Source organism: Vipera ursinii (assembly GCF_947247035.1).
Source record: "Vipera ursinii genome assembly, chromosome: 4".
Taxonomy (NCBI): Eukaryota; Metazoa; Chordata; class Lepidosauria; order Squamata; family Viperidae; genus Vipera; species Vipera ursinii.
In genome coordinates, this window is record NC_139514.1 from 68573711 (window position 1) to 68600401 (window position 26691).

Genomic DNA, 26691 nt, shown 5'->3' on the forward strand with positions numbered 1-26691 from the left:
ACCGGATGTGAGCTAAAAAAATCTGGACAATCATCAGATGCAAGCAAAGATACTAGGCACTATCTTTTTCCTGCCATTTCACAAGCTTGTATCTGCTATCATTAATTGTATAATAGAATGCTTTCTTACTTATCCCTTTAGTGCAGACATGTCAAACTCGCAACATCGCGTGATATCGGGCAATGTATCAGAGCTTTTTCACCATTGCTGGCAATGGGGTGGGTGTGGTTTCCTGGTGATGCGTCTGCCCTGTGGGCTGGCAGCTTGACACCTCTGCTTTAGTGTATGTTGATTTTCTTGTTTTGTTATATTATTTTAAAGTTGCATTTTTTATCAGGCAATTTGTCTCTGCATGGCAGTGAAAAAGAGGACTGGAAATGAAAATAATGTATGGTCTGTATTTTCTAGTTTGGAGGAAATGACTGAATGTTTTGGAGGGCTTGTCTCATACTCAATCAACCTCTTAATCAGGTAGTCTAAGGTTATGAGTAGGCAATCTGTTTTCTTGTCATGGTTAAGAAATTGCCAGAGGTATCTCAAAAAAGCTCTCCCAACTTAGTAAGCCTACTAAAGACTGTTTGCTTCTTTTAGCTACCATACACTATACTGACTACACAATGAATGAAATGGATAGATGTTTGGTTGAAGGGAAACAATACATGATCCATATCAGGGGTGTCAAATTCAAATTCACTGAGGGTCACATCAGAATTATGGTTGCCCTCAAAGGGCCAGGTGGATGTGGCTGGGTGGTCATGGACAGCTCGATGTTGCTCACATTGAGGGGTGCTTGGGGGGGAGCAGGCAAGGCTGGGAGGGGGGATCTGAATGGCTGCAGCGGAGGAATGCAAGACCAGGGTGAGCGCCAAAACCTTGTCCACCAGAGGAGGCTTGCTGTCCCCTGCACATGAGGCCAAAATGGTCCCTCCCTGCCCATCTACCAAGTGGCGGACAGGAGCTGGCCTGTGGGATGAAAGGCAAACCAGCAGATGGGGAGATGGAAGCATGGGGTGGCATGAGCCAAGCATTGGCAGGGGCCGGCTCCAGATCACACCACCACGATGTGGCAGAGCAGAGAGGGGAACGCAGCACTTACAATGGTCATGCCAGGGAGCTGGAAGGCTGGGGTCTCTCTGGGACGGTGTTTAGGCACCTCACTAGGATGGTTGCTCACTGTCACATTAGAGAAAAATCGCACCCTCGGAGATGCAGGTGAATACCAGAAGTGGAGCTGCAGCCTAGAACAGCCAGGCACCCAATGATGCACAAGCCACCCCGTGGAGAAGGATATCTGGATTCTGGGATGGAGGGCCAATGGAATGCCACAGCCCAAGCAGAGAGGAGGCTGGGTGTGAACTCACCTGGAGGAGGAACTGGGCACCCAGTTAGGATTAATGGTCCCCTGGGCTACCCAGAGCCCTGGGCAGTGAAGCGCAAGTGCCCAGTCTGGCCCTCAAGCTCCCAGGCCACTGAGATCTTGCAGTCCAGTTCAGCCCAGCCCCACTTCCCTGAGGGAGTGCCCAGTTGCACCTACTTCCTCCTCAAGGCTGCTACTGTTGTGCTTACTCTCCTTGGGCTGGCTAGGCTTCCCAGGCTGGAGGAGAGTGTAGGAGCAGTAGGCCTCCTGCTGCACAGGGCTGCTGCTGCTGCCGCCACCATGGGGCGAGGCAAGGCAAGGCAGGTGGTGGGGTGGGACGAGGGGGAGAGGCCTAGTTGTGGGGCCCGAGGTACGTAAGTATAATGCATGTGGGGCATGGCTAAGCGTGGCTTATTGGACGCCCCGGCTCATATCATATCAGTGGCTGAAGGGTCAACAAGCTGCAGCTGATGCCGTGCACTGCCTGCTCCTGTGTGCTCGCCGCCTCCTGTGTACATGCCCAGAAGAAGCATCTGGATTGACTGGGGTGGACCAGGGCTGAGGCGGTGGGGGCCGGCCCCTTGCCAACTCCAGGGTGGCCCCATGGGCCAGATCTAGTCCTATTGCAGGCCGGATCTGAGCCATGGGCCTTGAGTTTGACACGTCTGATCTATATAAACCGATCATACTATATTCTTTACGAACAGATATTATTCAGAGTACAGAAAAGGAGTTGGAAATATTAAGCTGTATAAATTAAAGACCTGCAATAAGAAAAAAGCCAACATCATTAAAAACTAGCTTACATCCCTATATCTTCACATTTTTTCCATTCTTGCAAATTATCTTTGCTTTTCTCCATTCATCCCTTCATACATGGACTTTTGTTCTTTAAGCAATGTTATGATTATCATGTGAATGGATGTGTTGGTTCTAGTGGCATTTCTGTTGTCCTTTGTGGATTATCTTCACACTTAATTAGCACAGAAAATGAAATATGCCCATTAATTGAGAAGTCTTTATGAATGCTCTGGGTTTGGATTTTAGTTTTTTTTAACAAAAACCAGACTTCCCTACCCTGCCATCCTCTATATGCATTTGCACTACAACTCCCATTAGCTCCCAATGACACCTCCCCTAAAGAGGTGGGTAGGCATGCTGAGTTTAGCCCCAATACAACTAGAGGATGTGAGGGTGAGGAAAACTGTCAGAGGAATCATAACATTGAAAATTTAGTTTTTCAAACATATGGCTTTAATATCCACTCCTTAATGGTGTCCACTTCTACTTGAAGAAGGATACTTTGCCTCATGCCATTTTTGAATGTTAGTGCATCTATGTCTGAAAATAACATAATGTATGCTTTGTGATAAAAGCAGAATAGATGATACTAAAATGTCTCTCTTTCCTTCCCTCCCCCTCTCCCCTTCCCTCCCCTTTCCCCTTTTTCTAATTATAAATCCCCTGAAGGCACAGTTAGCTGAACAAGTTAAACTAGCTCTTTCTGTCTTTTTTTGTTGGCAACAGAGAAGTTACTTTCTTATAAAAACAGAAGAGAGGCATGCTGATTGGATATAGTACTGGAAAGGATATGACATCAGCCATATTCCTCACTTTGTTCTGTGTGTCTGAAATCTGAAAATGTCTAGGTGTTTTGGTCACTGCTAACGGTAGCTGCAGAAATCCCTTAATAAATAACTCATGGAACTTGAATCTAGGTTGTTTTTGGTTTGGGCTGGTTTGTTTGTTTTAAAAGAGGCCAGTTGGAATTTGAACTCTCATGATTTCAACTTTGAAGTGGAATAACTAGCCCAGTATTGCAATGGATATGGAAGAAGAAAATACTGGTCTTTGCCTATTTCGAAGTTCAGGAAGGATCACTCATCCACGTTATCTACTTAATCTACTGATGGGTGGTAAGTAAACACTCTGTTATCTGCAGTTTCATAGCAGAAGTGAAAAAGCCAGAGAAGTTGTGAGTTGGCAGTTAGCAGAATTTATTTCTGCATTCATGAATGCAATTTTTTTTTCAACAGAATAATCAATAAAAAGGATTAAATACAGAAAACACAGAAGAGTGTGCAAAAAAATTGCTAAAATAGAAATTTTTTTAAGGCTGGGGATTTACAAATGTAAATTGGATTATCTGTTTGACTTTTGCATTGCTTCATAGCATCAGCATCAAATATATGAGAAAGTTGATTAGCTGGCATAATGGTCCTCCTCTTATTACTTGTATGTATGATGTTTTGAATAATATTGGAGTCTGTGAACAACTAGGGATAATTCGTTCAGTATAATTTTGGAATTACAGCAACAATGACCTTAGCATTCACACCATAATGTCTCACTGTTGACTTTCTGCTTGCAAACTTCTTTAAAAATATTTATTAAAAATGGCAGTATGCACATAAAATAATTACAATGATATGTTTGTGATCTGCAAACATATCTATAGGTCTTCAGTGCTCTCAGCAAACATATTGATTTTCTGCAACCAAAAATAGATTAACCTTAGTAGTTATTCCTACTTATGGTTATAGAGTATTCCATTTATCATTTCAATAATAGAAGTTTATATAAATTTAAAGTTGGGTCATATAATCTTAAATGCAATTTAATTCAAAAAGTTATATATTAAACAGGTTACAAAAATAAAACAAAAAAAATTAAAACTGAGAGAAAAGACAAATCTGAATCATGACATTTTTACAGATCTAGAAACTTGTATCGTAAATAGTTTCTTTATATTCAGTAGTCAGAAAGATTTTATTCCACCCCAACTCTTGAAGAGAAACATAAGGAGTTTACAGAAGAGGTGTGGGATGGACGATTTTTTAAAAATGAGAAAAACAGTTCCATTCTTCACGTTCAGATTTTTTCTGAGGCTCATTCTAAGGATGAGTCCCTACATTGTTAAACAGAGAAAAATATTCATATATTTCTGCAATCTTTTAATCCCCTAAATAATTTCTAAAAGTTATAGGAAGGTTTCTATATAAAATTTGTCCATGTACACAATTCTTATATCTAATGGACAAACCACACTGGCAGGCTGAATATGTGGTCTGAACACAAACAGTTTGCATGGGAATAGTTTATAAGTACCATATACATGTAATTCAACCCTTACAGTATTGTCAGAGGTGGTGATCTGGTGATCTAATAAAATTTCAGCCATTAAAAATATCAATTTTAAGCTATATATTATTTTACTTGGGCATCCCGTGCATACCACTGATGATTCACATATATGATGCTCACTGATGATACTTTATGTTTTTAGTATGAATGCAATTGAACTAAAAGCTATTTTATAGCATGTATAAAAAGAAAAGATTGGAAACCAACCAATGTAATCAACTCTTAAATATAAGTACAAGAATATATTTCTTTCATCCTGGAAACATTTTACATCAATATGAAACTTAGCTTCCCTCTGTATAGCATGTAAAACTTCCTACATCTGCCAACAATTGTGTATTGAAGAATTATAACTTTTATATTTAGTATATTTTTTGATTATTTTGTTTATACAGAGTTTCTCATATAGGGAAATTTCCTATACTGTATATATTACAGGACCTTCACTGACAATTGAAATATGACAACACTATCTTAACAGTATTCAGTTCAATGGTTCTTGAACAGTAACGTTTACTCTTGACAGCAACTTTCTTAAAGGTGTCTGGCAGATACTGTGTTTTCCCCAAAATAATACCTGGTCTTTTTTTTGCCTCCCAAAGAGGCACCAGGTCTTATTTTCAGGGGGTGACTTTTCCACTCACCTCGTGGCAGCAGCACTGACAGCCTCGTCCAGCTGGCCCACTTCTGCGCCCAAAGGGTCAGCTTCATTCTGCAACTCAGAATGGAGCTTGGGCCTCCATTTCAGTCAGGTCCTTCCGGAAGGCCTCTGAAGCCAATAACCAAGCAATGGCTGTAGAGGCCTTGCAGAACTGAGCTATGGATTTAATCCATAGCTCGGTTCTCAGCTTCAGCGGCCTTCTGAAAAGGCCTCTGACTGCAAAATGCAGGCCTGGGGACACTGCAGAAGAAGTGGGCCAGCGAGGAAAGGCTTGGCTGCAAGGTAAGAGTGTGTGGGGCACATGAGGCAGTTCCACCACCCTACCCCTGCCCTAGCTTGATTTTTAGGTGTGTGCCTTGCCCCAAAACTAGGGCTTATTTTTGGGGTAGGGCTTACATTAGGCCCACCCCCCAAAATCAAGCTAGGGCTTTTTTTTGGGTCGGCCAACGTTCGGGGAAAGATTGTATTTTTCCATCAATTCCATCAATGCTACCCTGCTGAACTGTCAGGAATTGAACAAGGACTCTCTTCTAAACTGAATTTAAATATATATAAGAATAGTCAATAAATTATAGAAGTTTATATCCCTATAGAAAATAACTGCCTTTTAAAATTTCTTCAGACCCAGGTTCTTGCTTTCTTTTTAGCAAAAGTAAATTATATGCTAAAACATATCTCTAATACTTCCAGTACAGATCTTACTCAAAGAAATTATTTTTGTAAATTTTGCCTTGTGGCAGAAATCCTTCAAAGCAATTATTTTTTCTTACATTTTTCCTGTTATTTTAGTGGTAATTCTGTAGTTTGGATAAGCTGATATAATCAGCCCAGGGTATTAATGGACTAGAATAAGGATATAAAAATTAAATGCTGACTTTGCATCTTTAACAAGAGACATTGTTGGGAGGGCATGCCTGGTTTATTAACACTTAACCTTTCTGCCTAAGCAAATAATAGCCGCAGAATATAGAGCTGTTTCACCAAATTCAGTGCCCATTTTGAAAGGATATTTTGATTAATTTATTTTGACTGAGCTGACACTGTTGGCACAATGCCTGTTACTTTAGCCAGGAGCAAGACTAGTTTTGTTGCTGTCTTTAATTATTGAAACCTTTGAATAGTTTAACTCAGCACACACTTTTATTTGAAAACCTTTCTCTGTGAAATCAGTTGTGCTACTGATCTTATAACTCCCCTACATTTGCTAACATGGTATGTGATTCTCCTCATGATTAGGGACTTTGTTTTCTGGAAATTAACTATGTAGAAAAGGTAAATGATGATAGCTTAGAACTAACTACTACCACCACCACCACAGATGTTAAGTTCTGTATTTATAGCTTGTTTGGAGGTATTATATACCCTTGACTGAAGATCAGTACATGCCTGGGATGGTCGTCCTCTTCCATCAAACTCACAGCTTTGCGAGGGATGCACATGGAGCAATGAGAGAGGAATGGGACACCTGCCTAGTCAGCCAGATTAGTTAAATTAACTCTGGTGATAAATGGATTGACAGGTTGTAGATAGATTGCCCTCACATCCAAATCAAGCCCTGTACTTATAGTTTAGATAACAGCTGGGAGTGTTGGGAATTGAAATCCAACATGCATGTGGGGTGGGGTATCAAATCATCTATCATTGTGGTACCTGATATTCTTTCAACAGCACTGCATCTGCAATCACAATCACAATAATAATAATACGGTATATTGAAATTAGAAAGGCCACAAATCTGAAAGAAAATTGAGCTGAATGGGGTCAACTGATCATTTAATTTACTTAACCAAAAACAAGAATATTTATGAACATTATCCTTAAAAAATGAGGCTATACTGTCCAAGTCCATACTTGAAGTAAAAGACAATTTAAAATGATTGAAGAGTCATGAAACTGAAAGATTCTTTTAATTCTTTTTCAGTAAGTAAGAGGGATAACATTTTTGCTGATCTGTATTTCTTGTTAGCCTTTATTGTGGAATTGTGTTTCTTTAGCATTACATTAATTATGTGACACTTCTTTTTCACATTGTGTCAGATAATTGTGTCAGGAAATGCAATTTTTCATTTTTATCATCAAACTGAGCGGAAATCTAGTCATTGCCAACTGCTGGACATTTTCTTGGAAACATTTACAATAACTTTTCAATATATTGTATTACTACTATACTGGCATTCAATTTGTTACTTTAGAACCAAATACTATATAGAATTTACTGACCCATACACCAAGGAACTTAGATTCTAAATTTTGACATCAGTGAAAAAGAGAAAATGAAGGAAAGGAAGGTAGAGATTATAAATTAACTACTGTGTTTTATGTAGTAGATATTTAAGCTGAGTTGTAGGCTGAGTTCATGTACAATGTAGCAGCTCAGGCCCCTTGTAGAAGAGGCAGTCTTAGAAGTAGCATTTAGATGAATGGAGGATTATTTAATTCTCTGGTAAACAGATTAGCCATACAAGACAGCAAGAGAGAAACAATGAAGTTGTTTAAGTTCTTCAGGTATCGCTGTAGGAGCAAGGTCACTTATGTATTGGACTCAATGGTAATACCACTTGGGTTGCCGGAGCAGCTAACGGCTCTCCAGCAACCCAGACTACAAGTCTCCAGTGCTGCTATTGGCTGTCCCTAGGCGGCAATGGTTGCTTCAAACCTATTGGCTGCCGCCTAGGGGCTACACTATATATTGTGGCTAGTTACAGCCCAATTCTTAGTTCAGATCTTGCAAGCAATAAACCATGAGCTTTCCTGAACTCACTTGCCTCGTCTTCATTCCTGCACCAAAGAACCCGCTACACAACAGTCACAATTAGGTATTTTGTGTTATAAGTGGAGACAGAAAGCGCAGGTCATGGATTTAATACATGGATCTAGGAATGGAAAGAAATCTGGAATATTAGACCTGATGTGGAATCAGAGCCATGTTTAATATAAATACATTTGATGAGCAAATTTTGACAAGTCCCATTCCACCTCCCTGCCCATGTTTACATATGGAATAGAGTGTGTGAATGGGGTCTACTCATTGATATGCCCCAGATCCAGTTCACATTCAGAATTCTTGATCTGAAATTCAGGAGCAGACTTTGAAATTCATTCCTGCCTTATGTCATGTGCATTAATGCCAGTGATTTTTTTGTAAAAGAAAAAGGTGCCGGAATTCACACATGTCATACAGCCTGCCTTGCCTACCCTACAAGGTTCCATCCAAAAAAGGTGCCGGAACTCCGTTCTGAGCGTTCTATGAGAAAAAAAGCCCTGATTAATGCCATGCATGAAATCTGCTATAGTTAAGGGGTTTTACATTCCTTCAGTTTTGTTGGAGGTAAAAAGCTGTGCCTTTTTTGTAAATTGTTTTTCCCACATTAGGCAACCAAACAAAATGAGCAGCATAGCAAAAGGTACAGAGATGGCAGCAGTCTTTCACCAAGTGTGATATTTTGGTCCCCCCCCCCCCCGAGTTATATGAGTCTTAAGATAAGAATGACCTGCCAGGCAATAAAATAAAATTGCTTACTGAAGTAGTATGAAGTATTTAATCATACTGAAACCCATAGATGCATATAATCTTAGAAAATCCCTTAGGGTAGTTGGAGCTTTATTTAGGTATTATCCGAATTCAAGTATAGAGATATACTAATTAAATTATATCCTTTTGTCTATCTTCATACAGATTTTGTCTCTGACTGGTCTCCTTTACATGAAGCATCCATTCATGGGAGACTACATGCTCTGAAGGAACTCATCAATCAGGTATGGTGATAAAAAGGAGATCAATCTTTTGCTTATCTTCATCATTAAATACTTTTCTGAAGACAGGCTGTACTTCACACAGTAACAATATGAGGTTGACTGTGCTGTGACTTCAAGGAAATCTATATTGCAGTATTTTTTCTCTCTTTTTCTTTATCTCTCTCTCTTTACAATATTTATAGCCACCTTTCTCATTTTTATTTACACACAACCGTGCACATCATTAAAAACACTAGTATATCAAAGGTGCCATTGACAATCTGAGGGCAAGAAATCTGCTGAACAGTGCTGCTTTTGCCTCCTCTCAAAGTAATTACAGAGTTAAGACCCCCCCCTTAACTTTGAGGAAGAGACTTTTCCATAAAATGGGGGCCACTACCGGGGCTTGCTAAGCTATGTGATCCATACCTCTTGAACACTATAGGTTGGAGGGGATGGACCAGCAACTAGTGTTCACTAAATAACTGTGCAGGTGTAACATTCAAATTTAGAAAGATATTTCCAGGTATCTCCCAGTGCTGTGTTGTGCTGTAAAAGACTTACGCATTACTCAGCCGCGCGAGTTGTGTTGGGGGTCTCCCGATACTCCCATGTTACACCTCTGCTCCGTGAGCTACATTGGCTTCCAGTTGCCCTCCGGGTGAGATTCAAGGTGATGACCTATAAAGCCCTACATGGCATGGGTCCGGATTACCTATGGGAACACCTGCTGCCGGCGTCAACTTCCCTTCGTCCAGTGCGCTCCCACAGAGAGAGCCTCCTCAGGGTGCCACCAGTCAGAGAATGTCGACTGGTGACCCCCCAGGGGGAGGGCGTTCTCTGTGGGCGCGCCAGACCTTTGGAACCGCTTACCGGTTGAGCTCCGGATGGCTCCCGACCTTCGCTCCTTCCGACGTGATCTAAAAACTTATTTATTTGAACAAGCCAGCCTGGTGTGATGGGTTTGGGGTTTTAACATTGATTTTAACTAATGTACTGCATCGGGCACAATTATTTAATGTTTTTTAACTTTTGTATCTTGTATTTTTGATATTTATTGCCCTGTACACCGCCCTGAGTCCTTCGGGAGAAGGGCGGTATAAAAATCAAATAAATCTAAATCTAAATCTATAACCAGCACTTTGAACTGAACCTTGTAGCCTTTTGGTAACCAATGATGTGACTTTGGAATAGGAGTACAGGTACTCCTTAATTTATGATCATTTGCTTAGTGATCTTTCAAAATTACAATAGACACCCACTCCAAAGGTTTTTATGACTCAGTTCTGAAATTCTGATAGTCACATCCCCTGTAGTATGTGACTGCATGTCAGGTGCTCTGCAACCAACTCACATTTATGGCTGTTTGTGGTGTTCTGCAGTCATATGTTTTACAATATTTTTGTCCAAACTAGCATTTACTTCAGGTTTTCAGCAAAAATGTGCCATAGCTAACAATGGTTTCACTTTATCACCACTGCATTCACTTTATGATTTCTGCATTTATGACCACCTCATTCTTAATCTAAGCTTGTTGGGCCCCAACTAAATCCTTACAGTCTTCAGACACTCATTCAGGAATTCCATGGTATCTCTGGTTGAGCTTATATGTTATTGTATACAGTATGTGGATACATATGGTCCTGAATTTATGACAATTCATTTAATAACTGTCTGAAGTGCTGAAAAAAGTGACTTACAACTAGTCCTTCTGGTCACATGATCAGAATTCAGGAGCTGGCATATATTTATGATAATTGTAGTGCCCTAGGGTCATGTGAACATCATTTGTGACCTTCACAGAGGACTTCCAACAAGCAAAGTCAGTGGGTTCATTTAACAACATGAGATGCTTAACAACTGCAGCAAAAAAAGGTTGTAAAATCAGGCACAATTCACTTGACACATTGCTTACTGACAGAAATTCGGGACCCAACTGGGATTGTGAGGACTATCTGCACTACCATCCACATAGGGATAACACTTCAATTGGTGAATGAGCTTCTCCAGCTTTTTCATGCAGAAGTTAAAAAATATGGGGAAAAGCAGCAGTCCATAAAAAACCTTGGAGTTCCTTGCAGATTCATTTTGTTATAGCTACTGATTATGTGGCATTCATGCATTTTGATTTCATTGTGGTAAGTGTGTAACTGCCTTGTCGCGGCAAAGGGGCTATGAGCTATGCCGTGCAGGGCCACCCAAGATGGACAGGTCATAGCAGAGAGTTCTGACAAAATATGATCCATTGAAGAAGGAAATGGCAACCCACTCCAGTATCTTTGCCATGAAAACGCCATGGACAGTACCAAAAGGCAACAAGGGCAGGAAGGCCTGGAGGAACGTTGTCCATGGGTTTTGATGGGTCGGACACGACTTCACAACTAACAACAGCAACAACCAAGTGTGTAAAAATAACTTACATCCATGCTTGACATTTCATCTTGAACAGAATAGGTGGGAAACAAAAAAGGATAGCTGGGAAAAAAGGATTCTGTAAACTTCTGCCCTGATTTGCTGAGTTATTTGTAGAAAAATAAAAAGTAAAATGTAATAAAAATAAGTTAAAATGCAATATAATTGTGTAGGTTCTTCTTCATCTAATCCAGAAGAATAGATATTTTTGACAGGGGGAAACGGTTGAGCACTCAAGTTTTCAATGATTTGCTAAAAATACACCCATAAACATGGTGAAAGTCAGGACCAAATTACACGTGATCAAGCAGGATTCAATTAAAATTGATTTCTGTGAATGTATTTCTTTCTCCTTCACATTAAAAGACTCATAAAAATAATTTTTGAGATTTCAAGACAGCCTTCTGCTCTGAGGCTGTAGCCTGTGGCCCTCTGGTTATTGAAACTTTGCAAATAAATCAATCAATTTAAGTAAAACTATCTTTGTAAGTAAATGTTATTTTATTTTGAAGGCTTGAGTGACTTAATTTCTCTTTTTGCCTTTTTTGAATCCATACTTTTATGCTTTTGAAAAACCAAAATAAAATGATGAGAAGTAAGTCAAGTCTTTCTTCTCCATGTGGTGGTGGTAGTAGTTGTGGTTGGATGTGGATCTTGACATGTGTCAATTTTAGAAAGCCCTGGAGGGGCATATCAGGGCTATTCATCACTACTCTCCCAGCTCAGATGTACAGGAAAGAGTAAAACAGGCTGATGTCAAAACTGAAAATTTTCAATTAATGTTAGCTAGAACTATTGTTATATTAAATGTATTTGTGAGCAGAGAACTTTTATGAAGTTCAACTCCATTTCCAGCTAACTGCAGGAGGGCAGTATTTTAAATGTCATGTAGTCTGAAAATATACTAATGAACAGTTTGAAAAAGATGGAATCTGTATACTGTTGACAGAAGCAAGATTTTAGTTTTACTTAGACATAACATATAAGTATTTCATCTCTAACATTAAAAATGGAAACAAACCTTCCACTCTGCCCCTACCATTATGTAGTATTTGGATTCATGTTTTTACAATTCATCATTCATGGTTAGTGACAGTATTTGTTTGGGCTGGGACCCTGGTCAGGCCTGTTAGGGTGAGCTGAAATGTAGACTGAGAAGCCCAAAAAAAAAAAATATCCCAGAAGAGGTCAGGAGCAAACAGTTCTTTACTGTTGCATAGAGATGTCCGTGTAATCCCTGGAATCAAGATCAACTCAAGGACATTTTTGCTATTAGAAGTTGAATCTATAAAAGATGCCTGGTTTATGTATTTATTTGTTTCTTAAATGTTTGGTCCACATAATAACCAAATTTCTGTTGCTAAAATGCCACTCCATATACGTATATTTTGACCTTGTAATTTTTCTGAAATGCCAACAATAGACATTTTGAGCATTAATATTAACCAATCTGCTGCATTAAACATTAAGGAATATTCCAGCTGGACTCTTATGCTGTCATGTCTCTGGGAGGATTCTGATTAAGAAGAGTATTTTCTCTATTCCTTTTATGTCTTAAAATGGGCAATTGTTTTATGCCATTTTTCTATGTACTGTATATAAAAAAGAAGTTAGTGAAAAAATGACATGATAAAAGCTGATGTTAAGATTCTATCAAGAGATGGATCAGGCCAAAGACTTTTTGATCCAATATTCAACTCTCATTATGACCATTTCATGTAGTAGAAAATTTGGGGCCAAGACCTGAGTCCAAGAGCATCCTTCCATTAGGGTTTTCACTGAGGCTTGACATTTGCAAAGCAAATAGTTTCCCATATATTTCTGCCACAATATTTAAGATATACTGTAACAGTATTGGGAAAAAAAATCAGCATCCAACAAAGAGAATATTGCTTAGGAAAATTATCACATTTTAAGTTGCAGAATAAACTTTTTTTAAAAAAAAACACAAGTTTTATTAGTTTTTCAAATTAGGTAAAGGTAAAGGTTCCCCCGCACATGCGTGCTAGTCGTTTCTGATTCTAGGGGCCGGTGCTCATCTCCGTTTCAAAGCCGAAGAGCCAGCGCTTGTCCGAGGACGTCTCCGTGGTCATGTGGCCGGCATGACTAGACACCAAAGGCGCACAGAACACTGTTACCTTCCCACTGTAGTGGTCCCTATTTTTCTACTTGCATTTTTACATGCTTTTGAACTGCTAGGTTGCAGAAGCTGGGACGAGTAACAGGCGCTCACTCTGTTACACGGCACTCGGGATTCGACCCGCCAAACTGCCGACCTTCTGATCGACAAGCTCAGCATCAATTACAACTTATATATTTAAAAAGCATCATGATACCTGGGTAGTCATCAATTAAGTAACAGAGTTTTCAATACATAGTTCAGGTTACATTATCATAGCATCCTTCTCTATTTCCCTCAACATTCAATACAATGTATTTAAAGTACCAAATTTCTAGGAATAGCATAGTCAATTAAAGAAGATTTTGTCAATCCAATTTAGATAAGGTATATCTATATCCTGTTATTAAATTTTATCTAATTTTGATATTAATTATAGTATCCAAGTTTAACCTTTAACATCCCAAATAGTGTTCACAACCCAAAGTTCCCTTATCTTATTACACCAAAAATTGTATCATCTAACATATACCCAATATTTAAATAGGTAGCTTCTACCTAATAAACATTGTTTATTTCATATCCTAATACATCACAAGTTACCAATCGGAGAGTCTATATTTATCAATCTACTTCTACTTATACATAACTAAAATTTTAACATCAAACATAGGATCCATAAGCCAAATTTCCATTATATCAATATATAAATTTATAATATTTAAAATAAGCTTAGTAAATACTTAAACACATTTTAATTCTATCTCATGAATATTTTCTATTTCAGATCCTAATAAGTCACTAATTACTAGCAAAATGACCTATGATAATTCTGTAGGAATTCATATTTTAAATCTAATTCTAGGTTTCTTCTTTTGCCAGTCGGGTTTCCAGACCCAGGGCTTTAAATTGCCAAGTAGGTCTTCATTTGCTCGCGTGTATATTATTTGCATCAGAGGAGGCCATCCAGCAATATACAAAGGTTGAACCATTTATAGTCATTATATTGTTGCCATGTTAATTCCACTCTCTTTATTTGGTCTGACATCTCTATCTGCGGTTCAGTCTGAATTCTTCTTCCATCTGGGTTGATCTGTTTTGAGTAGAAAATCTTATCCAGTTTTATAGTTAGTAATTGACTGTCCAAGCTTTCCACAGGTTGTCTTCATTGGTCTTCGGCTTCCTCTGTATTGGCATCACTATCTTGCATGTAGTGTACTTCTGAAATTGTAGGCTCCTTGGAGAGGGTCAGAAGTTTAGTATTAAGTTTTTCCCTAGTTTGTTGTTGGTCTTTAAGATTGTCTGTCATAGTAGTGGTTCCTTGTACTTTAAAAATTGTAGGTTCTTTGAGTAAAGTCAGGTTTTGGATATTAGTTTTTTCAGTACTTTGTTGTTGTTGCTTATATTCCTCTGTCTCAATAGTAATATCTTCTAATTTTGTTATATTCTGAAGTGTAAATTCTTTAGTTGCAGTCTGGGTTTCAATTTGTGACTTAAGGTTGACGTGTAAATTATTGAATCTGGAGATAGACATCTCAGTGACTCTGTAGATTGTTTCAAGTATAAGGTTTTAGTCAAGTGAGGTTTGTGGCTGATCCTTCTCCCTTTTGTAATAATTATAAATAGTCCTTGGTGGAAGCTGTTTTTCAAACAAAAATCAGTAAGTGTCCACCTCCTCAAGTCTAAGCCAAATTCATCTCCAGCTGTTTCAAGTATTTATCTTAATGCCAAAGTCAGTCCAAAATGTAAGCAAGCTTGTTTGCCAATAGTATTCACTAGATCAGGGCTTTTCAACCTTTTCACCCATTGTACCACTTTTAGGATAAGGCAATGTCCAAGTACCACCAGTCGCCCAGGAAGGTGTCAAAAATTTGACCAACAAAAGGAAAAAAATGATAAAGTACAGGTAGTCCTCGACTTACAACAATTCACTTAGTGACTGTTAAAAGTTACGATGGCACTGAAAAAAGTGACTTATGACCATTTTTCACACTTATGACTGTTGCAGCATCCCCAGGGTCATGTGATTTACATTCGGATCCTTGGCAACTGATTCATACTTATGACGTTCAGTGTCCCAGGGTCATGTGATCACCTTTTGCAACTTTTTGACAAGTGAAGTCAATGGCTGGGGTGGTGGTGGCGGCTCATAACTCAGGTTGCAGGGTGCCTGTGGTGGGGAAATCCATGGGTCTCTGGTAGAGGGGGGTGGGACTGGGATGGGTGTCTTCCTTCCCTCCCTCTCTCCCATTGTCCCTTTCTTTCCTTCCTGTTCTGTTCCAGTCTACGACCGGCCCTGTTGGAATGTCAGGGACAACCCCTTTCTTATATTCAATAGGCTGGAATTAAGCCAACCAAATTTATTTGCAAAAGCTAAACGAAACAGTTCAAAACAGAGTTAAACAAATACAGACCGAGACTATATCAGAAGCTCTTCAAACGGTTGCCTTCAGCAACCAGCACCTCCCACACATTCCCCTTTTAAACAGGAGTCTCAAGGCATGGCTTCTCTTTGCCTTCTCCCGAGGTGCCTCACTGCTTTTCTTTGTTCACTTCTGCTAGTCTGCCTCCTGCTTCGAGCGTCCCTGAACAGAGCCAGCTGTGGATCGTCTTCTTCCAATCTTTCAGGCTCACACAGCTGGGTCTGAGGAGGAACAAGACAGGAGGGGCCTGGCTGAGAGCTCTGCGGTGCATCAGAACTTTCCTCTGCAACCAAAGGCTCTCCAAACCCCTCCTCCTCCTCCTCCTCTTCAGAATTGTCCGACTCAGCTGCTGAAACCACAGGCTGACGCTGAATCACAACACTTCCTTCCTTCCTTCCTTCCTTCCTTCCTTCCTTCCTTCCTTCCTTCCTTCCTTTCCTTCCTCTCACCTTTTATTGGGTCTCCCGATACTCCCATGTAACACCTCTACTCCGCGAGCTGCATTGGCTTCCGGTTGCCCTCCGGGTGAGATTCAAGGTGCTGGTGATGACCTATAAAGCCTTAAATGGCATGGGTCCGGTTTACTTACGGGAGCACCTGCTGCCGGCATCAACTTCCCTTCGTCCAGTGCGCTCCCACAGAGAGGGCCTCCTCAGGGTGTCGTCGGTCAGAGAGTGTTGACTGACGACCCCCAGGGGGAGGGCGTTCTCTGTGGGCGCGCCAGACCTTTGGAACCGTTTACCAGTTGAGCTCCAGATGGCTCCTGACCTTCGCTCCTTCCGCCGTGATCTAAAAACTTATTTATTTGAATCAGCTGGCCTGGTCTGATGGGTTTGGGAATTTTAATATTAATTTGAATTAATTTTATTGTAATTGGGCTTAATATTTAATTCTATCTTAACTTTTGTACATTGTATTTTTTATTGTATTTATTGCCCTGTACACTGCCCTGAGTCCTTCGGGAGAAGGGCGGTATAGAAATTAAACTATTATTGTTGTTGTTATTATTATTATTATTATTATTATTATTATTATTATTATTATTATTATTAATAATAATAATAATAATAATAATAATAATAATAATAATAATAATATCCTTTACTTTCTCTTTCCTTCTTTCCCCACCTTTCTCCCTCTCTTTTCCCTACTCATTCTTATTCCTTGCTTTCTCTCATATTTCTCTCTTCCCTTTCCTTTTCTTTCCTTCCCTTTTTTATCCATTTATTTCTTTTCCTTCCCTTCCCTTCCCTTCCCCATCCACGTACTTTCCCTTTCCCTCCCTCCCCATTTGGTCAGCCGGTAAAATTGTCTGACAGATCCCTCCAGAGCAGTTTAAAAAAAAAGAAAAAAGGAGAGACAAGGCAGCTTTCTCAACCGGGCACCCTCCAGCAGGTGGGGGGCTTGGTGTCCTCTCTTGCCAAGAATTTTTGAAATCGGGCGAACTGGAGGACCACCTGGTCTTGCCAGAGCTTCTCCAGGGACGTCAGGATGCCACCTTACTACCTGACAGATAGAGACTCAGGGCTGCTCCTTTTTTTTATCCTGGCTGGGAAAAGGGGCGTGTGTGTGTGTGTGAGGAAAAAAGATGGGACTCGGGCACAGGATGCATCTCCCCACTCCGGAGAACCCCACTTTTCCCAGCCCGTTACTCCCAGCCTTATTCACAGGAGAGGAAGGCTGCCTGCCGCGCTGCCTCGGGACCCTCTGCGGAAGCCAAGAGGGCTGGCAGCAAAAGCGGGGAGTTCAAGGAAAGGGGGCCTGGGAGCACTCCGCAGGTGAAGAGCCAAGGGCATCTGGCCTGGCCCTCTGCAGCTTGGCTGTGCCACCGTGAGGCCCCATTGTGGGCGGTGCACTCTGGCTTCCTGGGCTTGGCTTGCAGAGGGCAAGTGGTGCCTGCGGGCTGCCTGTCACTTCCACCTGCACCAACTGGCTCTGGGGCTGCCCACGGACTAACCTCCGCCGCTTCATGCCCCTTCAGCTGTGCGGCCCACCGGCCCGGCCATGTCACTGATGGAACTCTACAGGGGGTCACCAGTGAGGAGAATGGGGGAAAGGCTCCCGGCATTCTGCTGGCCTCCTGGCGGTGGCTCCAGCCAGCGAAGAGAGCAGGAGGGGGGTGGTGAGCCTGGAACCAGCCCCGACTGCTCCGGGAGGCCAGCGGAATGCCAGGAGCCCTTTCCCCCGTTCTCCTCACCGGCTGGGGTCGCCGCCAGGGAGCCAGCAGACCACTGGGAGCTCTGCCAATCCGGCATCATGCTGTGGGGAGGGAAATCCCAGTGGCATCCTCGTGGCTGCAGGCATGGACTTCCCTGCAATGGAGACCCTGCAGAAACCCCGCTTGAGCGTTCAGGAGGAAAGGCGGGGCTCCCTCCATTCGGTGAGCACAAAAGACATCTGGACAAAACAATTCTAGCCAGGTTCTGCCAGCCTCCACCCCCACCCAAATGCCCTCACCACTCCCAAGTGTTTTTTTTACTAACCTGCTTTCTGCTGCATTTCGTTTCTCCATTCGCTTCTTTTCACGTGTTTGTGGGACAACTTCTTGCAAGAAGTTAGAAAGTCTCATGGAACTTTTTTTGTCCCACAAACACGCGAAAAGAAGCGAATGGAGAAATGGAATGCAGCTGAAAGCAGGTTAGTAAAAACGCTTTTTACCTTTTTTTACTTTTTTGTTTTACAGTGCTGTTCAACCGGTCCTACGCGTACCACCAGCCATGTGCTTGCATACCACTAGTGGTATAAGTACCAGTGGTTGAAAAGCCCTGCACTAGATGTCCACAGAGTACTTCAAATCCTTTTCAGACTGTGTCTTTTTATTTATTTCTTTTTTGTCCCCTTTTTTTTAGACTAATAGGTAGAATAGTCCATTTCTGTAAATATAGGAACATTCGGCCAAAAGTAGAAAGGCAGTAAGTCCAATTAATCAGTATAATTTAGTACAAGGCTTTTTCTTTTCTCTCCCAACGTAGACAAAGGCCGCTATTAAGGAGGGTGGGGAAAAAAATCCCTTCCCTCTCTCCTCGCAAGGGGAAGCAAATTCGGAAAGCTTTTGGCAGGGAAAGTAGACAATTAGGAAAAGAAGAAGGCAATTCTCACCCAGTTTTCAAGTGCTTTCAAGTGCTTTGTTGTGCTTTTGGCTTCGGCAGCAAACGGCTAAACAATGGGCCATGGGAGTGGCCAATGCTTTCTTCTTTGGTTCGGAGAGTAGCTCCAAGCCGACGGGAGGGCTGCCGCCCTTCTACCGCCGACTGGAGAGACCTCTCTCCTGCTCATTGCCCCTCCAGGGTGAGTTTCAACCCCTTTACAGGGGCCCCCCAATGAAAAAATCCAGGCGACGCAAGGAGCGATTCCCTCGCACATGTGGCTGCACCAAAATCTGGAAGCCCAGAATAAACTTAAGTGGTTCAAAGATGACCTGCTACTATTATTATAATGGCCTGATGCTACTTAAAACCCAAATAACGGGTTAATCTACTGGTGGAAACAGTAGATCCAATCTTTAGTTTAATTAGTTTAGATTTGCAAACAACATCTGAGATCTCTCTCTAACTATGATTTTTGTTATTGTACCAGGGAGCTAGTGTGAATTTTAGGACAGCAGATTGTGTATCTCCTCTCCATGAAGCTTGCTTAGGAGGACATGCTGCATGTGTCAGTGTCTTATTAAAACATGGAGCCAACGTAAGTACTCAAAGTTCTAGTTATAGTGCATGCAAGAAAATAATAATAATAATTTGCTACCTTTGCCAATGAGATCCTCTTACACTTTTCCAACAATGGTAATCCAATTAATATTGGGAAAAATAATCTGATTTATAATAATAGTATTATTCCTAATAAACACAAATCAGGATTAATGTGCTGGAAGTGTTTTTGCTATCTGTTTATTGCTACTAATTCACAGTTGAATTAATTTCTTTTGCGAAGAAAGGTCAACAAGGGGATTAAAATATCCTTGACAGAAATGTCCTCTCATTTTAGCTATGTTGGAACAAGGTAAAAAATGTACTTTCTGCCAATGCTCAGAAACTCATTTATACCCACACAAACACATTCACCTACTCAGGATGGACAATGTTAAAAGAGCCCAGATCCTAGATTTATTTTGTACTAAAGTATATTTATGGAGCTAGTGTGATAATAAAATGTCATTGCAAAACACTTTTCCTACATCATTTTATGTTTAAAACTTTTCAATATGTTTTACAAATAAAACATTAAACTACCAGTTTTTTTCTCTTTAGGTAAATGCCACTACTATTGACTGGAACACACCCCTGTTCAACACTTGTGTCAGTGGTAGCGTTGACTGCTTGAACCTGCTACTGCAACACGGAGCCAGCCCACATCCAGTTTGTGACCTGGCATCCCCCATCCATGAAGCTGCCAAAAGAGGTAAATTTGTCAGCATATGTACCTATATACCATGGTAACACAAGAGGGGTACAACTTTGTGAAACAATATATTCATTGTTTCATTCCACATGAATTCTACACAAATCCATATTTTTTTTTTTATTTTAATTCCATTTATATCCCGCCCTTCTCCGAAGACTCAGGGCGGCTTACAAGCTTAGCAGTAGCCTTCATTCTATGTATATGCCTGCTTATTAGGGCTTTCACACACACACACACAAGCGGCATTATTACAAAGTCAGCTTATTGCCCCCAACAATCTGGGTCCTCATTTTACCTACCTTGGAAGGATGGAAGGCTGAGTCAACCTTGAGCCTGGTGGGATGCAAACCTGCACTAATTGCAGACAGCTGGTGTTACTTAAGGAGGCATTAGCCCACTGCTCCACCAAGGCTCCTAAATGATGTCTGTTTGTTGTATGAATATTATATAACCAAATGCTAGCTATCTGTTGTTTGGACTATAAAACAAATGTCTAGGTGTGTTACAAATAATAATATCAGCCCCTCATGTGATACAGAGTAGCCATTCCCAGCAACCTCAAGAGCAATGTTGAAGGACATGGAACATTGCAGTTCATCTGGAAAGCTCATCATTTCCTCATCCTTCACTCATAGCATTAGAATTTCCTCTTTGGTCAGATCATTTTGACATCACTTCCATTTTTATATCTTCACCCATTACAGGTTTGAAATGCTGAAAAACATCAAGCTAAAATAAATGCTCTGCCCTTAGCTGCTGCAAATTCCTTAGCAACAAAAATTCCTATATTTTCATTCTGCACAAGACAAAAGGGAAAAACAAATTCAATGGTAGTCTGGTGTTTTGCAGGCTGGCTCATCCAATGTTGAAGAAGGGGAAAAGGAGAATAAAATTCTTCACCCTGCTTGTTTATCTGAGCTACAGAAGAGTATTTGAAATTGCTCTGTAGGATTCTGTTCTTTATTGAATTCTAAGACTTTCTGCTGAGCTGGAAATAAATATTCCCTGCTTCCTAACACTGTTGACTTAGCACTGTTGACTCCAGAAGCGTCTGGATCTCTTTCAACTGGCACAGAATCTTTGTGTGGAAAGACCCTGCTGCTCTTCCCCCCAAATATGAACATTAATATTGGTTATAATTTCTCTTATCTTTGGAAAAAAATATTTAAATGTTATTATTGATATACAGGTGGTCCTCAACTTATTGAGCCCAAAGTTTATGTTGGTAAGTGAGAAATTTGTTGAGTTTTGCCCCATTTTACAACTTTTCTTGCCACATTTGTTAAGTGAATCACTGCAGTTGTTGAATTAGTAACACAGTTGTTAAGTGAATCTGGTTTTCCCATTGACTGCTTGTCAGAAGGTCGCAAAAGATGATCACCTGCAACCAGGACACTGCAACTGTCATAAATGTGAGTCACTTGTCAAGCATCAAAATGCAAATTATGTGACCATGAGGATGCTGCAACAGTCATAAGTGTGAAAAATGGTCATATGTCACTTTTTTCAGTGCCGTTGTAACTTTGAATGGTCACTAAGCAAACTGTTGTAAGTCAAGGACTACTTGTACTGCCAACAAGCCATGGAATTGCTTTTAGAATGTTGACAAGGATTTCTGGCTCCAAGCCTAACTGTCTAACTGGGCTTGAATGTAGAACTTGTCCTTGTAGCCACAGTAATATGCTCTGAGTGCAGAGCAAAGTATGTTTGATATAAAAGCTGCCATCACAGTCTACCTTACAATTCTTCACCAATAAAGCTGGTCTCTGTTGCGGTCTTATCCCCCAGTGATACTTTCAAGATAATGATTGGGGATCTTCTGGCCAGCATTGCATTTCCTTTTCGGTATCACCTGTTGTTGGAAAAAGCAATCCCCAGTTGCTTTCCTGAAATTACAGGTCGGGCAGGTTCATGGCTCAAACTGTCTTTTATATAATGTAGGTATTTTGCATTTATTTATAATGTTTTGTTCACCTTGGAAATTAAAGAGATTAGGGGACGGAAATGGAATAGGTTCTGAGAAATGCATAAAGGGAATCTGACCATCACAAGAAGATTTCTGAGATGCCTTTTCTTCACCCAGTCCAAAGCAGCCTAGCAAGATGTGTCTTATTGCACAATCTGGAAATCAGGATAGTAATTCCATCTTCCTACTCCCTAATGGTTGAAAGTTTAAGCCTTGTAATAGGAAAATGTTAAAGGAAGAAGCTCATGCTGAGGCCCTGTAATCCATAGACGTTGCTCTTTCTTGGTTCTCAGCTGGGTAACCCTCATGCCTTGGCACTGATAGGATTCAATTGGGAGGGCAAAACTGCTAAGATGAAGACTGCTGCTGAACAAAGCCTGCATTGCTTCTTTGATGCTATTGGAGTTTTGCTTTGTGGTGATGGTGGTCACCATCTTTGGCCAGTGGGGGAGCTACACATTGACTACAGTTTAGGGGCACTGGTTCAGCCACTTATGCATAGCCAGATGGCATGGGCTATGAAGAGCCTGAGTATGAACCTATAACTACAATGGAAGAAGGTTGTTCAGAGAAAGAAATTGGAAAAATTGGAAAAGTTTTGAAGTTTCAGTTATTTGTAAAAAACAGTGAGTTTTTGTTCACCTTTCACATGTAAGCAGCTGGAGTCTGGTTTTGGGGTTTTAATTTAATTTTTAATTCTCTGTGTTCCTTTGAAGGTCATACTAAATGTGTGGAAACTCTTCTATCCAATGGAGTCAGTATTGACCATAACATAAAACATCTTGGAACTCCACTGTACGTCGCTTGTGAGAATCAACAGTTGAAATGTGCGAAAAAGTTACTTGAGTCAGGTAATTCACTAAAAGGTATATAATATCAACAAATCATTTTGCGTGCCTGAAAATGTCTATGGGTAGAGGACAGACAATCATGGGAATAGTTCTGGGAGGCCAGTAGTATTTGTAGATTGTATTATGATGGAGAAGGAAGGGTATGGTAACTAGGATAGTACAGCGCTACAACATTCCTGTGTCTCTCTTCAGTTTGTCCACTCAGAAACATTCCCTCTTAATTTAATAAAATAAGCCATGCTTCAAGAGAAGAAGATCAGCTACATTGGATCAGACTAAAGCCTCAGTAAATCCAGCCTTCTTCCATAACGGTCAACCACAGGAGCAGGAAGAATGCAGGAAGAGGGAATGCATTCCTCTTACTCATGTTTCTCAGAATACTGCTCTTTGGTATGAGAAGTAATAGTCATGTTGACTAATATTTATTAGCCATCTTCATCTTTCATGAATGTTTATCCACAATGAATTCATGGTGAAGCAGCAGGTTCCTATAGGGTTATCAAGAAACTTAATCGAATATAATTGCCAAAACACAGTGGCTTCTAGTTCTTTTGATTTCATCAGTTTGGCTTGGAACTCTGGCAAGATATTCCTGCACAGTAATGAATTTTCCTCTGTAGATATATTTACAAAACTCTACATGCCGCCTACTCAGTAGATTGTATAAACATCCATATTTTCTCAGGGTCTTTCTTCAGCAATTGTGTCAGGATTGAAGAATTTGGTTGGTTAATTTTTAATTGCAACTTTTTCCTTAAAACCACAGCCTTGGGGAACACATGCATTGTAAACAGAAACCAATTTGAAATTATTTGAAAATGAATGAACTGTCACTGCTTCCTGCAAAAAAAATTTGCACCACTGTGTTGCATTAATGATACTGAGCATTCTTATTGTCCCATTTCAGATTAGTACAATTGATTCATTACTTTGGCAGTAAACCCCAGCAATTAAAAGGTTTGAAGCTATTTCAAATTAAGAAATGATTATTTAGGAGATCTTATGTTCCTTTGGCAATCTATAAACTGACAATTATTCAGATGGATCTGAGATAGCAAAAGAAATAAGTAAGTTAAATTACTGTTTGTCTAATAGTTCTATCTCATTTGTTTTAGGAGCAAGTGCAAACAGTGGAAAAGGCCTGGATTCTCCTCTCCACATAGCTGCTAAAACTTCCAATGTTGACATGGTCCATTTGCTTATTGACTTTGGAGCAAATACTAGGGTGATTAATGCAGAAGGAAAAAGGCCAATAGAGCTGGTTCCAGCCAATAGTGCACTAATGCAGGTATTTCTGCAGAGAGAAAGTGCCCATTAACCTTTGTTTCTTTCAAACACAGAGTACAGTATGTAAAGATCCCAAGGCATGCTTTGAATGGGCATATCTGTATCATTTTGTTAACTCTTACCAATATGCCAGAATGTGCTCTTATCACATACAATATTGCTAATATTTCCACTAACTTGCGACCACTAATGCCATAATGGGTGCAACCTTATAATAGTTAAAGGGAATGCTCATGGAGATAGATCCAAGTACTTCCTGTGAGACACAGATTTCAGACAAAAGGAAGAATGGATTTTTTCCCAAACCTAAAGTTTGAGATATGATATTGTTACAATCTTAATTCACATTTGTAGATTTTAAAAAGCTATCGAGTTCAACAGAAAAGTGCAAAAAGAAAGAAAACTTTGTAGCTATGTATTACATATGTGTATGTATTACATATGAATATTTTGCTGAATATATCTCCAGTAGGAAACTGGTTCATAATACTTTTATTCTCAGTAAATATGTACCCATGCATGACTGTACACATTATTATATATGGCATTTTTCAAAACCAAGACACAAAGTGACACAAGATTTGTAAAAGGTTTGTTCTGCTATAGTAAATTGTTTTGGCTGGTATTGTAACAGGATCGTTTAATTCCAAATTAAAACAATTATATGGTACCTTTTGTAATCTTTGTGGTATTATATTGCTGCGAATGCTTTAAAGGTTACAAACATGAATCTCACCATCAACACAGATTTAGAAACTTGATTATTTATCCATTTTAAACTACTTTATGGGACTGATTAACTTAATCTTCAACAGTTATTCTAGATTAGGATAAACTAAAAATAATTCAGTTTGGAATGTTCCACTTATTATACCCAGTTTAGAAGTAAATGTTTCCGATAAATATTGTTATTCTGGATTGCAAACAACTAAACCTAGTTTTTAATCCTTTAGAAAACAAGTATTAAGATCATTCTTGTGGGGGTGGGGGGTGGGGGTGGCATTTTCCCCCCCCTTTAGGGCTATTTTTCTTGATGCAGTTATGTCACCTGTGCATCTGGAGTTACTTGGGAGTGAAAAATAAAGAGAATTAGTGAACTTATGTTAGCAGATGAGCTAAAGAGGTTTCTTTTGTATCTGTAAAAAGTGTCATATTCCTTGCTGATTAATTAATTAAAATACATACTGTACAGGTTTTACTTCCTAGCAAAAATTGCTTGTGCAATTTACATTCCAAATACCCGATCAGGATTTTCAATAGAGCTAGTTTGTTTATCCATGAATATTTTAATTGTTAGTTCCTATTTGTACAAAAAATAAGATCTTGTAGCAGAATTTCAATTCCATACAGCTGGTTATCTGAGATGTGTTATAAATGCTTCTATAGTAAATACAAGACACCAAGCACATGCAGTACTGTATTCTGTTATTATTAACAATTTTCTCTGATATGGTCCAAAACTAATCAACAAAGTAATATTGTTATTATATTAACAGTTTCCAGGAAATTATATTGTTTAACAATGAATCATGGACTGGCAGTGTGATGTTCCTAAGAACTGGTATGGGCACACTTTCCATGGCATGTTTAGATTTCTTGAATTTAATTAAAATAGTAAAAAGGGAAACTTAGGTAAGTTTCATTTAGTCTGGGTCATTGACCTGTAATAAAAGATTGAAAAGAAATTTAGTATGCTATAAAATAAGACAGCAGATTACAGCCTCATCTTTGTTTATAAAAAAGATTTACACAGACATTTTTATAAAATAATGTCTTGCTCAATTCTTTATTTAAAATTCTTCCCATCTACTCAGTAAAGAACTACAAAATTAAATATGGATGGGGCAGAGCAGTGGGGAGAACTAGAGATAGTTGCTTCAAGGGTTTTCATTGGTTTACCATGCAGTAAATGGGTCTTTTATGTTTACATAAGCCATTTTATAATTGTGACTCATGAAATGTGTTCTGAAATTTTTTTTCTGTGTAGAAGCAGATATCCAACCAGACTCTTACAAAAGTAACTTCTAGAATCCAGAACCTTAGCCAGTAGAATTCTATCAACATTCTCTTACTGAGTTTTTGAGAAAATTCTTGAAGAAAGTATAATGAAATAACTATAATCTGCAATTTGGAGCTAAAAAAATCTTTTTGTTCTTTTGCATAAAAAAATCAGATTACTTTTTTCCCTTTTACATCAAAAATAGGAAAGATATTGCAATGTATTGGGATTTTTACTTGAACCGTTCACGTGTCTGTTTGAATGCTGCTTAAGGTTGCTCAATGGTGTGTTTGTGTAACGGTCACTGACTAAGCCAGACTTGTTGTCTCCAAGAAG

The 26691-nt window shown here is 39.7% G+C and overlaps 1 protein-coding gene across 1 annotated transcript; it reads left to right on the plus strand.

Moving 5' to 3' along the window:
* Positions 1-2928: 2928 nt before the first annotated feature.
* On the plus strand, positions 2929-25137 carry LOC310640491 (ankyrin repeat and SOCS box protein 9-like). The gene is made up of 6 exons (XM_083362790.1): positions 2929-3273; positions 8839-8918; positions 19428-19535; positions 20099-20249; positions 22935-23069; positions 24185-25137. The coding sequence occupies exons 1-6, from the start codon at positions 3180-3182 to the stop codon at positions 24385-24387; spliced, it is 771 nt and encodes a 256-aa protein (XP_083218916.1). The 5' UTR covers positions 2929-3179; the 3' UTR covers positions 24388-25137.
* The last annotated feature ends 1554 nt before the right edge of the window (positions 25138-26691 follow it).